General features: G+C 38.8%; 1 protein-coding gene across 3 annotated transcripts in view; it reads right to left on the bottom strand.

Moving 5' to 3' along the window:
• The window catches only part of DGCR2 (DiGeorge syndrome critical region gene 2), a 47,756-nt gene that overhangs the window by 13,204 nt on the left and 16,567 nt on the right, over window positions 1–17,985 (bottom strand). For 2 of the 3 annotated variants that reach the window (XM_075515796.1, XM_075515798.1), the window contains 4 exons: window positions 13,952–14,074; window positions 4,229–4,354; window positions 1,682–1,901; window positions 638–714 (listed from right to left, as the gene is read on the bottom strand). In XM_075515796.1, coding sequence (XP_075371911.1) covers window positions 638–714; window positions 1,682–1,901; window positions 4,229–4,354; window positions 13,952–14,074 — 546 coding nt within the window. The remainder of the gene's footprint in view (window positions 1–637; window positions 715–1,681; window positions 1,902–4,228; window positions 4,355–13,951; window positions 14,075–17,985) is intronic. The other variant, XM_075515797.1, reaches the window with a different exon arrangement.

Below are 17,985 nucleotides of genomic sequence, written 5' to 3'. Positions count from 1 at the left end.
AAATAAAAGGTATAGAAACATAACTTTGCATTTTCAGCAGAGGGAGCTGCTTGTTTTGCAATTGAAAAAGTTCAGCCAGTGATGCCTATCAGATTAATGTTCAGTTTTTCATATAAGCTAGGATTTATTTCTGGGATTAGGCAAATTTTGTCTTGGTTTAAGTAGACCACCTGAAGTACTTTAAAATGAAAAAAAAATGGGTAATTCTGCAAAATTCAAGATTTTTTTTTTAAGTATATAAAAATTTTTAAAAAGCTAAAACCCCAAAATATCCTATACTAGTCTGTGCAAATACTAGAACCAGGAATCAGCAGTTCATCTAGACATTCACCACAAAGAACAAGACACTACAGAGTCATTTCCTTTTTTTTCTTCTTAATCAAGGGGAAAGCTCAAACTGCAAAGCACGTTCTTTCCACAAGACTGCAATGTGAAAAAACTATGAAACTTCTTACATTTGAAAATAAGACACGTATCGAGTATTAAACTTTTCTGTTTTGATACTGTAGAGCAAAGCAGTTCCCCTATACTATTTCAACACTGTCACTGAAAGAAGTTACATTGTTGTTGCAAATAATTCATGCTTTAAGACAGTTTCCACAGGCCATTTAACTACGTAATCGTTCGAGAGGCCTACCTTTATAAGCCACTTCCCAGTGACCTTCTAGAGAGTGATTTCGATTGGTGATCACATACTGATACCCCACCCAGAACCTACAAAAAAAAATTAAGTTAGCCAAATTAAGCCAAAAACATACTAACAAATCAAAATAAATTACACAGAGCCTTCCAATGTCTTTATACTTAAAAGCTAACTTTCAAAACATTCTGATGATTTTTTCCTTAACATTTCAGCCCATATGTTGGCAATGTACACGGAAAGACTACAGTTGAAGAATAGAGGAAAATACTTGATAGTTTCCTGTTTAGAAGTAAGTCACCAGTGTCTTTTATTTCTACTCATAATAAGCACCTTATTCTGTTGTTACGGCAGCACTTCAGTATCTCAAACCCAAAACCCACACAAAAGCATCCAGCAGTCAAATATTTTATAAACATATACAACTTATGTCAGACAGTTCCAGATCAAACCATCTAACTCTCCAGAGAGATACACCATTACTGAACCACTCCTGGCGATCTGTCACGGCAGCCCATGAGGCTGACAAAAAACCCACAGGCAAAAAAAAAAGGAATCATGTTTGTTGTTAACTAACAGAATGAAGTACCTAAAGCCACCAGAACATAGTTCTTGCAACTCAAAATGGCTGTTTACTTCATTCTTATCTCAAACTTGCAGTCTTTGTTAGAGCTACTGGTACTTGATGGAAACAAAAATTCTGTTGAAAAATTTAAAGCATTATTTCTATACAAGGTAGTGCAGCAGTGAGTCATGGTAAAATCCATCTTCCCTGTTGCAGTTCAAGAATACTAGTACGTTGCTGAGACAGCAGGAAGATAAAAAGACTCTGTTGAATTGTAGCCTATCTGTTAATGTTAATTAAAACATAAAATACAGATGGCCACTGCCAAACAGTCAACCAGCATGCTCATACTGGGTTACTAAACGGAAGTCAATTTTACCATTACATTTTCTAAGCAAACTGAACTACCAGCATTTGTATCACACAGAGACCATTCTCATGTAATACGAGATCTTTGTCCTTTCCTTCCTACTCACCTACGCTGGTCCTTCCTTACAAATGTTTTTTCTTCCAAGTCCCACTCCTGTGCCAGGATAAACCTCAGCTCCTGGTCTGCAGTGAAGGTGGCGAGGGATCCATTCACCCGCTGACATGTCTGCACAGCGTCCCAGTAGTTCTCTCCATTTAAATACACTCTGTAACAGCTGGCTGTGCCCTCATAGTGGTGCCATCCTGTTGGGCACTTTCCTAGGAAACATGAAGAATAGAAGGGAAACCATTCCCCCCAAATTAGGATCTTCAAGATAATGCATCCTAATCAGTTTATGACAATGCAATGCATAATCACTTGGATGTGTACACGCAACATACTGTTTATACTTCACCTCACCAGGAGGAGATGCATGCATTACAGATCCCAGAAGACTTACTTTACTGCAGCTTTTGATAAAGGAAAATTTTTAAAAATTTATTTAAAAATATGTAACTCCTAGTAATGTTTCATTGCACTGTGACAGCCTTTAAAGGCTTTAATTAAGACTGATGATCTACTGTGGAAGATATTTCACTGCACATCTTTATAAATCCAATGAGTTCGATCAATCCAAGTCAAAACAAGCAGCAAGAAATAAAAAACCAGAGGTGGCCTGTTTTTTTCAGGTGGCCTGACAGAATCAGAGAAATGATTCTGTCTTTCTATTAGGTGGTCAGCAATACATCCAACTTGCTGTGAAGTTTTCAACCTACTTTTACAAACAGTCTCAATAGTATTCACATAATCCTGCTCCCATGAACAATTACTAAAGACGATGGGGGTTCTGGGGCAATTGTTGTTTGCTTTGGAAAAACATCACTGCAAAGCAGATATTTAGGAAGTAAGAAGGTGGTGGTGTGAACTGCTGCCTCCGCTTTCTCCCAATTAACTCAACTGAAGGAATATGCAACAAAAGCCTTGAGGCATTTCTGGATGAAACAGGCCCGTGGACTTTTGACTGGCATTCTTGGGGGTGATGGGCAACCATGACAGAATCACAGAGACAGGCAGATGAAATTTAAGAGACATGAAATATGATTTTAGCACCTATTTTTGCAGTATTAATTTTGCACAACACCTAAGAAAGGACCTTTAAATTCACAAACTGTTTTTATGTTTGTTGCATGCATTCACAGGCACCAACAGAGTTCTTGTTCTCAAGCCTCTTTATTCCCTTCAGAAACAGTGATCTTTATCATCAAATCATGATATATAAACTTAGATTTGAAGCCCTTTAATTAAATATCTTTTCTTATTCTCCATTTATATGGGATCTTTTAAGATCTACTGTTCACATCACTAAGATGGGACAGAATACAGTATCAGTCAGACTGCAGAGTATATTACATATTGCTGTATCAATTTCTAAATTGCTTTAATGTCCTCTATAAGTTTTACTAACATAATTTAGCTACCAGAATCCATGACAAATCAAAATACCCATTTAAATAGGCATTTTTGTCCTATTTTAAAAAAATATATAAATCAACAAAGGGGTGAATTTTTAATTTTGCTTATCACTTGTCTATTTCAGAAGATCACCATAATCCAAAGCAATCGTTCCCAATTACTTCCATATTGTCTTCCCCCCACGTCCTTTTCCTAATCTGTCCCATCCCTCCCTCCAAGGCTAATCAGTGCTGTCTCACATTCCCAAATCACTGAATGATCCCTGGAGCAAAGAGTGAACCAAGGTAAGAGGGAGAAGGCAGGGGAGACTTAGATGTTTTGGGCCTGGAGAGATTCAGAGGCAACAGTCACTACGAGCTATGATCAGTGGGAAGGACACTTGCAGGACATTTGTAACGCTTTAGATAAGGCTGGGACTGGGATGCCGACAGTGGCACTAGCAGTGCAGCAGGTCAGGGGGTAGGATGACAGTGAAGTGATATTTTTGAAGATTCCCGACTGATTGATGGGAGTAACATGGTGAAACCCATTCAAGCGCTACATATTTCCTTGACAGACTTTGTCTTCAGAGAAGCAAGTGAAGAATTTCCTTAAGTTCCCCACTCCCTAAAGAATATTTTTCCTATTAAAAAGGATACAAAACTCACAATGTCAGAGATGCGCTTAATTAACTAATAATAGCGCAACACCTTTAAGATCATCTTCAAAAGTCAATCAAGAACAATCAATTTTGGTTTCCCCCCACTTTCCAGGGGAACAATCCTACATGCAAGCTCACATCAAGAGACAAGGGCTAGACTATTGTCCCTGCTGCAGGCTGAAACCATTACTTAAACCATGGGCTTAGTTTTCTGTAATTGCAGTGAGTTATAACAGAAAATTGCAACTCTGGTTTCACAAAAACAGGAGTACTAGGGAAGTACAATTATTTGCATGTATTGGCCTGCTACATAAACTATGCAATAACAGGACATACATTAAAGAAATGTACAAAAACCTTAAAAAGCACTGCACGTGAATAAAATCTAGTCAAAAAGCTGTGCAAGAGAAAAATCTATTAATTTCTCCTTAAAAAGAAATAGCCTAAATTGCTAAATTAATTAGCAGAAAGATGGCCCAGATTTCCCAGTCTGCAACTTACTGCTAAATCGGACAGGCTGTGCCACATTGACAGTGTGAAAGCGGGTTGTCTCTCCTCCTCTCCCTCGATTGTGCCTGGAGTCCACATTCTCCTTCCCATGGTAAGTTCGCTGGTCCCCTGTCAAGCCTGGGGACCAGAAGGAATAGTCAGTACCGGTGAAAGATGCAAGCAAAGGCAGATTTCATTTTATTAAACTTTCTCTGGGTTCTAATTCGAGACATATATGATAAGTAACACAGTCAGGTAAACAAAGATGGTAGATCCCTGCAATAACAGCTTGGCCATTTTACATGGTACATAACCAAAATACCTACAATTGAAAAGAACCAACAAGCCATTACACGAGTCTTGCAGAGTAAGCTAAATATTTTGGCAGATCCTCAACAGCCTGCAGTTGCACACAGGACTTGACACTCATTGTTTCAATTGCTGCAGCAAATGCATCATCCCTAGTGCATTTTATCTGTTCCTGTTTACAGGACTACCCACTCTCCAGCTGCTTCGTTTCTCAGTTGTGTGTTCAAGAATATAAGACTTCTCCAATACATTTTCCAACACATTCTCTGAGATCTAGGACAAAATTAAAACCAGGAAAGGAAAGGTATCTTCAATCAGAAGAAGGAGGTTTTTCATTCACTCTCAAGCTTCTAAAGGAAATGTTAGTTCATTATTTCTGGAACAAAAAACATACACACCCTCATCTCGGTGTCAGGGCTCCTAATGGGCATAACGTGACAACTGAATTCAACAACTTAGGAAGAACACACTGCAAGATGTTATTCCAGAAAAGGGGCTGAGGGGCTCCACATGCCTACCAGGAGTAAATAAGGAGCACACAGTTCAGGTGGAGCCGCTGCAGGATGTAGCCAGCAAAACTAGCAAGTAGGAAGGCTGGCACAGTAGTGGGGAGAAACCTTTGAGAAAGATGGAGATGAGCACCGAGAAAGATTAATCTGGAAACAAGGGATTAACCTTAAAATGAGAAAAAATGAAGAACCCAAGAATGTAAGCATTAGAAATATCTACTAGTATGTTATTTAATCCTACTAGATGTTTTTAAAGGTAATAGAGTTAACCAGCACAAAGAACTACACAGACATTTGTTTCTATATGAAAAGTCAGCTTATTTTCCTTTAAAGCTGATTAGCTCTATTTAGCTTAGCTAAACCAAATAAACCAGTCATGGTCCCAAATAAAGAGGAGCTACATAGTCTTCTTCAACAGGTTTAACTACATCTGTTTGAAATATATTCAAAACTATGTCAATAAAACTTTCTCCTTTCAGACTATCTTTAAAAAGCAAGAGGTCAACAGCAATTTCATGATAATTTAAACCGAGAGTTGGAGACCCTGATGTATTACCTGGGGGGAAAGACCTCCAGAAGACCCACCATCAAACACCACACTCCTTAAAACAAATGTTAGCACCAATGAGGAGGAGAAAAAAAAAAAATCACTAGCTGGAGCCCAGGAACAGGAGACTGGCTTTGCATTCATCTTGCTCTATCATACTGAGTTTGCCCTGGGTTAATGGGGTAAGCAAGGGATATTTAATTATCACATTACCCTAGGAATTACATGTCTATAGAGATCACCCATTAAGAAATGGCTGTGCATGATACACTCACATGGCCTTACAGGAATAAAGTAATAATTCTACTGTTCAATATTAGAATACACTATTTATCACAGGCAAGAAGTTAGTGCCAAGAAATTCAGTTAGTGCACATTCCAAAGGACACAAAATGGTAAAATAATTTGACAGTGAAGATCACTGATTATTTTTTAAAGGCCAATGTATTTTTAGTTTTGGAATTTGACTGTTCTTAATCCTAACGGTTCAGTAGCAGTATTTACACTATGATTTTCAGAGCGATACTGAGACACTAAAAAAGCAAATCTTTAATTATAGTAAGACTTTAAAAATAACGCTAACTAACGTAGAATGCTTTATCACAGATGAGCTGAGCTCAGCTCCATTTTCCCATGGCATTAAATGGTAACAACTAAACCCAAAGAACCAGTAAGAACCAAACGCACAAAGAATTAGTTCCCTTTCAGAAGCGAGAGCAGATGCAACACCATATGGCTGACCCTCCATGGCTAAACAGAACACCCACGAGGACTTAACAATTTACCTCCATCGGGAATAAAGCAGAAGTTCACAGGTTTTAACATGCAAGGTTAAGAAAGGGTTACCTGGGCTAACATCTTAAATTGACAGAATTTCTGCCAGATGCTTTGAAAAATAGCTACATAGATCCCACCAAAGTGAGTTCAATCAGTCCTCACCCAGGCAGCAGGACGCTCATTCCTTCCTCAGCATCTGCCCATGTCAGCAGACTCGCCGCTGAAACCAGGCAGGACTGAAGAGAAAGCAAGCAGTCACCACAAGTCATTTCTCCTTCAAACCCAACACTGTCAGCTGCTTAATAAACCGGTGCTCTTCAAATATTAAATTGCTTCTATTTGACCTGAATTTTCAGTTTCTGAGAAAAGCAACGATGACAAGTTTTTCCAGGGCAATAAAGAAAGAGATGCTAACAAGCCTCTAAGTCACTTGACTGCCATGAAAAGCCACTGCAGATTCTGGTGGCAAAAGTGTAATTGGACTGGTTTTCTATTGTACTTTGTCAATGCTCTGCAGAAGAATCTTCTATGTACTTTGCTGTTCCTGCTTCCTTTATAAAAATATTTTTATCTTTAAAAATAAATTAATAGCCCATGGTCTAAGCTTTTAGATAACAACCTAAGCCAGAAGATCACAACCTAACCATGTTTGAGTGTTTCAGAAAGAAAAAGCCATCATTTTTAATCCTTACGTGCATACCTAATATTCTGAAAACTATCAAATTTTGAAGATCAGCTATTTTCCAAAACCTTTATTATTCTAGATACTACAACCACCAACAGTAACAGCAACAGCAGTAGTTTTACTAGCCAAGACAGATAGTTCTGTTTCCTTTGACTTTGTACAATTATACCAGAAATGTAATTTGCTTGTTAGTTGGTGAGGAAAAGGGAAAAATGGGTTCAAGGAAAAATTCATGGGGAACAATTTTTTTCTCCCCTCGAATACTATGGCACAGTAGACACAAAACAGACAATCTGTTTCCGATGGATCAGGTCATGATTAGCATTCACCCAGCTCCTTCCAATTTACGGTTGCTATCTAATTCACTCTAGCACAATTACAGTCTAAATATAGTGCTGTACATCAAGAAAGTTGCCCAACACTGCTGATTCCGTGGCTATTTTCAGTTGTTTAAAACTTCAAGCTACAAATTCAGAATTGAAGTTTGCCATGCTGGATGGCTCCTACTACATTTTATACTGGTAAACTTTTTCAGATCTGAATCAGAACAGTTCAACAGTTGTTCAGAACAAAAATTAAGAGATTGGAAGGGGAAGAAATTTTGCTTACATTTCTAACTACCTTTTAGTTGAACAAGCGCTGTCACTGCAGCCTACAAAACACAGCTCTGCTAACTCACAGAAAAAGCTTTATGCCATGTGTACAAGTTTTGCTGTTCCTGTTGGGGACGTGGAAAAAACGGGAGGGGACTAATGCAGTCAAGTTTAAGTCTGAAAGAAATATGAGCTTGCCCATTATTCATAGAGACTGGAAGGAATTCAGTTACATTGTCCATACTCTTCCATGTACAGCCATGGAGATTACTCTGCAGCATTTATCCAAGGATCTCAGCAACACTTTTCTTTGCACATGGTGTCTCATTAAGGGAAGCCAAGCACACAAGCAGAGCAGAAAGCTCCTTTTTTACCCCCCTCAGTGCCTCCATCACTCAGACCAAGTAAAAGGAAGCAAAAGGCCAAGCAGTGCAAATGGAACATGAGCTGAGACCACACAAAAGTGAGAGCTGGCACCAGCTGAGACAGGAACAGGCTAGAACGTACATGTGCCGAGCAGCGCTGCATGGGGGAACAAACACGACGCCAAATGGAAAACTGTGTTCGGAGGAGCTAAAAGAGAAACTGCAATCTGCCACACACCAAAAAAAGGACAGGCAGACAGAAGACATCAACTGTAATGGAGAGGTCTTTGTAGGGTCAGGACTTAAAGGGGTGAATATTGGATTTTGGAGAGTCGAACTAGTTCCCAGAGTTACTGTGTCACAGACGTCAAGTCACTCAAGCCAAACCCCTCACAAGGATGGATGTACTATGTCAAATTACATCAAAATTAAACTGTTGGTGAAGCAACCGGGTCTTGTCATATCTTATTTGTTCCAAGATTTGAGTTGCTCCTGTTTAAACACATAGGTTCTCAAAATTTACATAAAAAGCTGCCTTGTCCCCTAAGCCTCAAATTTTCTGTCCAGCATATTGCCTACTAAAAGCTTGGAAAGCTTTTAATTCCATCTGGTAATTTGAGAAGTGAGAGAACTTCAGGATCAAATTTTGTGCCTAAGATTTGGAAATACAGTTCAGAAGTCCCCAGAGAGGAGTGATTCTTCTCAGATCAAGCAGCTCCACACTTTGCGTTATCAATTGTATTATGCTAGGAAATAAATGCCAACCAAGAACAGCATCCTGCTGTGCTGAGCACTATTCGAAGTAATAGACTGACAGTAAAGAGCTTATAATTTAAACACTTATAATTTAAATCATATATATTTAAATTATATATTAATTTTATATATAAATAATAGATATAAATATATTACATATTTAATGTATAATATAATTTAAAATATATAATTATATAAATAAATTTATATAATAAATTTATATTTATATACATTTATTTCTATAAATAGATATTTACATATATTTACATATATTCTATTAATATATAACATATTTAATATATAATATATTTAAATATATTATAAATATATAAATATATAAAAATTTTTATATAAATTATATATAATTAAATTATATATTAATTTAAATTATATACTTATAATTTAAACACTTAAAGAGCTTATAATTTAGGGTAAAAAGGATGCATCATACAGGAATTCAGCAAGGGCTCAGAAAAGGTGTGGAAATGATCAGGCGTTTTTATCATTATTATCTGGCTTTAAAAAAGGACATGTACTAAAAGTGCACAACTGTCAACAGCCACTTCAACCAAACACAATATCCTTGGTGAAACAAAACACAATGCTGTTTATGATCACTGCAAAACAGTGGGCTGCAGCTGCTGCTTTATCAGTTACTGGCCATACCTTCTGCTGGCTCCACAAAGGAGACTTTGCAGACTCAAAGATGATATCGTGTGTATGTGCTGGGGCAAGTGACCTCCAGGTCTGCACATTTCTTCCTGATACAGTATCTGGGGAAGTCCTTAAGAACAGCATACAAGATGATATTGCTCAAGATCAGCATTTACAGTTAGCTTCCTAGCAAGATTGCTTCTGTACAAAATCCCAACATAAAAACATGTAAAATTGTACTGTTTGCCATGGAACTGCAGGGCAGCTCATACTACTGCTAGCCAGTGCTTGCAACTGCTGCCCCAGGGCCACCACCACCACCAGGATGGCCAGCTGTCCAATGCTGATTGTGGGCTCAGGGGGGAGAAAAGCCCCTAAGAATTCATCTCACTGAAACTTTCTAGTGTTCTTGTTTCTGACCAAGCAGGTCTAGAAAACAGTACTGAGAAATACCCTATAAAGGAAGAATGCAGCATTAGGCAAGGGTGTGCACTACAGGGCAAGAAGGTGGTTTTCAAATTCAGATGCTGGGAGAAGCCAAAGGACAGCTGATGGCACAATCTGATCACTTATTCCTGGGAAGAATTCCATTTTAAAAAAAAATAAACAAATGAATGAAAGGAAACACAACGATCACCAATATAATTGCAAGCTGAAAAATTGCAAGCTGGTATAGATAGGATTTATGAAAGGCACTGGAATTTAAAGACATCAATTCTCTGTTCATACATTAACAGAAACAAACATTGAGCCTGTAGCATAAGAACAAAACACAGGTAGACAGCCAGAGCTATACTAAACCCTGCTCCACTTGTCCTGCTGAAAATTAGTTTTGACCAGAAGGCCTGCTAAGAAGGTAGGATATTTGGAGAAGCTGATCTGATATTCTGGTAGAAGCAAAGCTGGAAATCCAACGAGGAGTAAAAGGCAAACTGCAGATCCCTTCCTTCTTAGGGGTTTAAATACAGAACTTTTATAAAGGTGGAAAAGTTACATTACTATTTTGATTACTTGTATAGAAATGTAAGAGGAAGTAAGTAGAAACAATAAATTGCCATTTGTAAAAGTCCCTGTTTAAGATACTAATGCCTGTTTCTACCATTTCACAGAATACACCACTTTGGGACAAACTATTTTTAGGATCAGTTACTGTCGATATGGAACAGTACCTGAATTTCATGAGTCTCCACTGCTTAAGTAGAAGAGAGTTACAGGCATGTGCTACATAAACCAAACAATTTTTAGTATGCTCACAAGAGCAAGCAGCCAACAGTTTTAGTCTACCAGAGAGATGAATTGCGGGTAATCACTGCTGCAGATTCCACTAACTTTTGCATGCCTAGTGGGAAGGGCAGGGGGAATAGCACTTTACACATCACAAGTTTGGGACTGAAAGGAATTCCATGTTTTAAAGGAAAATGGTCATTCTGAAGAGAGACAGTAAGAATAAAAACAGCTATGATGACTATCTTCAGAGAAATATATGGTCTAGCAAAAGTAGGCATTTCATACACTTATTCAGATTGTCAATGAATTAATGTCTGACCTAATTGTGTTCTGAAAAAAATGCCAGAAGAAATTATTCTAACAAAAAAGTCCTAGGGTTTGGGGTGTTTCTTGTACTTCAGACAACACATGATTACCAAACATTAATTAATGATCCTCTTATTTTAATAGGAGATTTGTCACTAACAGGAATGAAATCACGCCTAAAAAAGGTGAACTAAACCAACAATGCCAAATAACTTACAATGGCTTTGTAACAAACCTTTGAAAATACCAATATGACTAAGCAGTCATTGGAACACACCTTCATCACCGCCACAACAGCCTAATTCACTGCCATTGATCTTTTCCAAGTTGCCCACATTGGAGCGTGCCATTAGTAGCTCAAAGGCTGAAGAGCAAGAAGCTTCACAACCAGATTCAGAGCTCTTTCTTGCAAGCTTTCTCTTCATATGCTTCAGAGAGATTTCATAGCTTTTAATTTACAGATATTTTAATTCTCCAAGTTTCACAAGTCCAGGTGGCTTCACTAACTAGTTCTTTTAGTGTTCAGTCTGCCTTTATTGAAATTAAGAACCTTAATTAAAAAGTATTTAAACTTAGCTGAATCATCTCACAATTGCTCATCTAAATCCAAAGGTATTTTCTAAATTTAAAGCTACATCATTTCTTGTTAATTCAGTGGCCAAAGAAGAAAGTTATCACTCCTGAGTATGTCAATGTGCTACTATTATTAGTAGCATAAGCTCCCCAAACAACGTCCCAGGACTTAGTCTCTCCTATGACTGGTCACATATGTATTGCTTTCCCCAACATAAGAAAACCGTGCTCTTCCAAACTTATTCTGGCCTCAGTTTTACTTTCATTCATGCTATTCCTTTTTATACTATAGCATGCAATTCACATGCGCACCAGCACACCAACCTGTCCTTATTCTTGACAGTTCTGAGTAACACATGCCCTTCAACACCCATTTCAGGTCACAATGCTATCCCACCAATTTTTTGTTACAGGTATAATAGAGTTTTTACATCCTACACCAGTAGTTCTTGTTCCTCTGGTTTGCTGGCTATACTCCGTGCATTACTGTGCAAATATCCCAGTTCTTTCATAAACGCCACACCCAGCTTTCTGGCTGTTTTACTGAGCACAGCCTTTTCACCAATTACTTATCCAATTACTCTTCTCATCAAGTGGAATACTTTCCTTCCCTATGCTGTCCATCATTTTCCCCTCTAGTACTCTTTAGGTATGTTATTCTCCTCTTCCTGCATACAGACATGGCGATGAATCAAGTCTCTCCCACACGTCTACTTTCATTTCTTAACTTAAAGTTCTCCTCATCATGTCAGGCCAGACAGTCCAGCGAGACATACACCCCAAACACAAAAGCAGAGTCTATCCACTGAGAAATGTTACTTTCATAAAATCCTCTTCCTAGCCATATACCAAATATTCTTTGTGACTCCAGTCCTTGAGTCATCATCATCCTGTCACATCCTCCATGCAACAACTTCATTCAACAACTGCTGACTAACACACTAGGCAACAAGATAAGGTAAAAATACTGTTTTCTACTAATGTGGATGTTCCAATATTCCCACAAGTGAAGGCTTCACTTTGCTTTTTAAGTAAATCCAAACATTAACATGACTCTGCTTTCCCCTAGCTATTGACTTCCGTTAACCTCCAGAATTTTATTAGGTCGGTAGTTTTTCCACACTTGGCCAAAGTTATCTAAAAAGGAGGAAGAATAACAGCACAACTATAAAAGCTTCTTTCTTCAGGACATCCACATCATAAAGAATATCCTTAAACAGAATATCAATGGCACAGCTTAATTTTCAATGTCAGAAGAAACTACCAACAGTTTTTTCCCCCGTGCTACAAATATATACACTCACGCAAACTAGCCAAAAGCTTTCTAAAAAGAGCACTGAACACATTCTTTTAATTATTTGTGCATAGCACACACTGGGGAGATGGTTAACTATAGTGCAGTTTCAAAGTCTGAGTGTTAGATTTACTTCTCTAATTCCACTAGAAAATATGAATATTTAGAAGAGCTTGTTGCTGTAAAATACCAATGTTACTATTTTGTAGCACCTCTCTAAAATAGTTCAAAGCTCAGAACAGACTGAATGCTGTGATGACAATGCCACAAAGTTCATGTGATTCTCTCCCAAGCAAATAAAGTAGCAAAGAACTTCTGAAAACAGTTTTTGAACGTAACTTAATCATACTGTAGAGACAAAAGTTTTGAATTATGCCACAGTTGAATTCATGCTTTCAGATTCCTGCTTCATTGTTCTTCGCAAAAAGAAATTACAGGTCCCTTCACTTAAGACACACAGAAAGAGAGTTGCACTGGCCTGTTCGCCAAGAACAAATGAAAATGTTCAAAATCGTGATTATACATTCACAATCAAAAATTTTTATTTGCTTGTTTTTTAAAGACAGCTCAGTATCCAGTAGCTTTAGCAGAGAACCACTGCTAGCGATAGGCTCCTCAAAGCATATGATCACAAGAGTTTATGAAGAGCAAATATACCAGCTTGTTTGGCAGAACAAAGTTCTCCGCTTAAGCACAAGAAGCATAATCACAACAGGGAGCAATAAAACAAGCTCTCTACCCAAGTCCAACAGTGTCACCCAGCACAGTTTGCGCGATATACTCATACAACCAACACAGTAATTCCAACGTTAACCACAGGCCTATGTATCATTTTGGTGTAATTGCAACATGATTTTCCCTTGTCCTGAAAGTCTCTTTTTAGGCTACAAACTCTCCTCATCTCCAGGATACCTACTCAGACTGTAAGAATGGAAGGATAATTCAGACAAGCAAAAAACTGCTTGTAGCATTAGCTGCACAAAATGAAGAGAAGCCAACTCAAAATTTGTTAATAATGGGTACAGTTCTACCAAACAATCTCCACTTTCAAATAAAAATAAGCAAGTGGTCTTAAAGAGTCAAAGTACTGCCACAAAACAAGCGGACACTGGGATGAGCAGTATTCTCAGCTTTACTTACCTGGACAGTCAACTTCATCACTCTCGTCCTCGCAGGTGGGCCATCCATCACACTGCCAATTTGAAGGGATGCACTGGATGGTACCACTCCGACACGCAAACTGCCCTGGGATGCAGCGGAGCTCTAGGAAAGAAGAAAGTTGTGCTTTGTTCGAAGTGTTATTCTTGCAAGTCTATACATATATTAATCATCCGTCACGTAACGTATCACTGAAGCGTAATGGACAAAACCTCTGGATAACCCAGCCTATTAAAAACCGCTTCATTTCAAATCACTTCCATGTTTTAAACTGCGTGTTTGTGGTTTTTATAGACAGGAGTGCTGGCTTCCAGTGCTTGGGAAATAATCCTCTCAGACATCCATAGTAAAAACTTCCTGATAAAGATACCATGTGAGCAGCTATCACCATAGCGTTACCCATTTACTTCATGTGGGGCATTGAGGACTACTTGTTCACTTCTCAGAACCAAAGTTCAACAAAAATAGGCTATGGTAGTTAAGTGCTAGATTACCCAATAAATTCAGAATCCTATTTCCATTGCAGTCACTAAGTATGCCAGGACCCGCTAGACTTGCGCAAACGTCCAGCCTGATTTAGAGCCATTTCATAGAACTATTTGTAAAACAATTTCTATATCCATGAATCTGTTTTCACTTTCTAGCTTAAGCTCTTTTGTAGAATTTCTCCATACGTACACATCCTTTACAAGAAGCTGTCAGTATCTGCAAACATGTAGTTCCTGCTTCTGCAAGAGTACTGCCTACTTGCCATCATTATTCTGTCAGACCTAATTAGCATTATAAAAAGTATAATTTTTTTCCAAAGCTTTTTTATATCAATTCCATCTATCAAATGCCAGAACCTAATAATTCAGCTTCATTTTGTGTCCCTCAAAACATTGTGCAGGGGGGGCAGAATATCTGTCTAGACAAGTGAACAATTCTAAGCTTGTTTACAGAAGGCAGGTGTGCAAGTCACCATCAGCATCCACGGGTTCACCTTCACACCAGGCCATCACCATCCATCTTTCTTCTGGATGGTGGCTGTCAATTTTCCAACCAATGTTTTTGAACAATTTAGCACACTTTCCCCTCAGTGTGCTACAATAATCCCAGGTAAACTATGCCTAGATAACAGGCACCTTTCAAAGAAAAAAAAAAAAAAAGTGTTTTAAAGTAAAACCCACTCATCCCTGATTTTGAAAGAATCAGGTAGGTAACTGTTTTGCAGGGAGAAACCGCTAAAAGAAAATTTAAAATACAGATATGTATTCTCTCATCCACAGTTTACAAACCAAGAAAAGAGCTGTAATTGCAGTTGTTACCTTCTTGAAACACATGTCTAAACTATATCAAGACAGAGGTCACATTTAAGTGTTCAGACAATATGACCAGGCCTAATAAAACCAGTCATCATGCACTCTCAATAAAAGCCGTACCCGTACACCTAGTAATTGGTATAGGATATTGATAACAGGCATCTAATTTGATGTTAGACTAAAATCCAGTTCTAGTACTGGTTTCTCGTCAAAGCACAGACCTGCTCTCCTAGAAAAATAAAAGCGGGCACATCCTCTTAGCAACCACCTACTCAGAGCAAACATTCAGGTCACAAAATGGCTAAGAACTCACGCAGACCTGCCAGACTACTGATGGCAACGACAGACCTTACAGCAAGACAAGAGTGTTCTCACCCATGTAGTTTTACTCAGTCCAAACAGCTAACAGTGAATGAACACAGGGGAAATGTAAACAAAAAAAAAACCAAACAAAATCTACCAGCTTATGTCATTATGATTCCTCCCCCCCCCCCCCCCCCCCGGAATAAAAACTGAAGTAAGTTATTTAGCCCAAAGAGGGAAGCGGGCGGAGGAATAAAAGGGTAAGCTTTACTTGCCCAATGTAGCAAGAAAGAAAATTTAAAATATACCTTTAATTTGGGAGGGGGACGACACGAAACAAATACAAAACCTCAAGCTGAAATTAAAACTATTCACATTTCAAGTTCACAGAAAAGCATTAACTCTTCAGTAAAATCATTGCAGACTTTTTCACCACTTTTGCACGTCAGCACACAGCAGAAGGTTTCTTAGAAAGTCTACTATCACAGTTTCAAGTACAGAATTTACACTGGAGCCTGCAGTAGATATTTTAACACGTGAAAGACTATCCTCAGCCCAGCTCCAGGTTTCCGTTGCATCCACCTGCAGTTATGGCAAATTTCAATTCAAAATTCAATACTTTAAATAAACTCCTAATTTTTTTACTGCTTGATTTTAATGGAAGTCATGCACACAGCCTGTGAAGAAAGCTATTCTGCAGCCCTCTGGTTTCACAGGCAGCATCCTCCAGGAAAGCACTACAAGCCAACGTGCACCTGGGAAAAACAGTAAAGAATACTTTTGTCTCTCCACAATTTCATACATGCTATTACTATTTTACATACAATTACATATGACTGGTTCAGATAAAAGGATGACTCCTTCCCAATATTATGGGCATTAAAAAAATGCCAGTTACATGCTGTAATGCCATTGCTTCCTGTATTACAGACACTCCTCCCTGAAGAATGTGGCTACGTGGAAGAGTACAAAACATTCCTATTAAAACACCACTCAAACCAGCTGAACAATTGTTCCCAATGGAAACCACACTATGTCAGATGCACTAATTATTTCAGACCAAGGAACACGAACTGCTATGCAATTCTACTGCGGAGGTAAAAAAAGTGACACTAAAAGAAATGCTGCGAAATTAAAATCTCCATATTCTGCAAACACTGCCAATAACACCTCCTGAGCCACCCTAACCCAGGGCCTGTATCCCCACACGTTATTGAACTACCTAACTAAATCATCATGCAGTTTCTGGAAGAGTCTCATCTGAATTGTTTTGCTTCTACATGCTGCCTATTGCGGTTTAGCACAAAGAGAAACAAGATGCAATCACCTGAGAAAATCTAACCGCCTCTCTCACTTGTGCTCAGGGTGGGTTTGGACATACCCGATGGCCTCCTTGAAAACCGATGCTTAGGATCAGGTCTTTTGGAAACACCTTGCCGTTGAAGGAGTACAGATGTCCACTAAGGCCCCACCATACGCATAGCAGTGGGCTGATATCTGGACAAGATACGGCAGCGGGCCGCCTGCCGACACCCTCCCCTCAGCCCCCGTGTGCCCCACACAGCCCTGCACGCTGGGCTCGACACTTCCACAGCAGAGCACATCAGCTAGCCACAGCAGCAGCCTTCAGAGGTAAAATACAGGCATGAAAATAAACGGAAGCCTATAATGAACCTGGGGGATACTCAGCCAAGGAACAGAGAAATTTGGGAGAGGCAAGGATGCACAGGATAGGTGCTAGTCTCCACAACCCTGCCAAGCATTTCATTTCAGTAGCTTATTTTTAAGTCAAAACAGCAGAAGAATGAACACATTTCAAGCCTGCCTCTTTACCGCAGAAAAGGCAAGTCATGCTACCAGCAGCAGAACAGGATTCACGTGCAGCTCTGAAGACATATGAGCCCTAGCGAACAAGAGTACAACAATGTAATCTTCCATCTTTCCCGAAATGTGATTACTTAACACACACTCAGACTTTGTACCTTTGAGAAGCATGGTAACTAAAAACTGTCTCTTCACCCATACAAGATTCCCAGTTCTTCAGAAGAATAGCAAAGTTTCAAAAATACCAGTCCCACTTCTATTCCTAAAGTCAGATATCCCACACTGTTCATAGCTATCAATGGTAACTCACAGCAAGAAAGGATGAGAAAGAACAGTATCTTAAACTATCACCTCCTAGCAGCACTAAAACCACATATTTTCCACCAGCTGTTAAGGCAGAAATATTTTGTATTTTCAATATTGTCAGAAAACATGTAATGGCACAAGTTCAGCTACAAGCAAGCAGCTGCTGCAGCAGAAGCACCGATACAACATTAGCTAACGGCATCAACAACTGCCTAGAAGTGAAAAAATGGAAATGCAACCACCTCCAGCGTCCACGTACGATGCAACAAGTTACATCAGCAG

Source organism: Mycteria americana, chromosome 13 (genome assembly GCF_035582795.1).
Source record: "Mycteria americana isolate JAX WOST 10 ecotype Jacksonville Zoo and Gardens chromosome 13, USCA_MyAme_1.0, whole genome shotgun sequence".
In the NCBI taxonomy this organism is placed as follows: Eukaryota; Metazoa; Chordata; class Aves; order Ciconiiformes; family Ciconiidae; genus Mycteria; species Mycteria americana.
The sequence above is the reverse complement of the archived record's forward strand: the minus strand, read 5'-3'. Positions and strand labels throughout refer to the sequence as shown.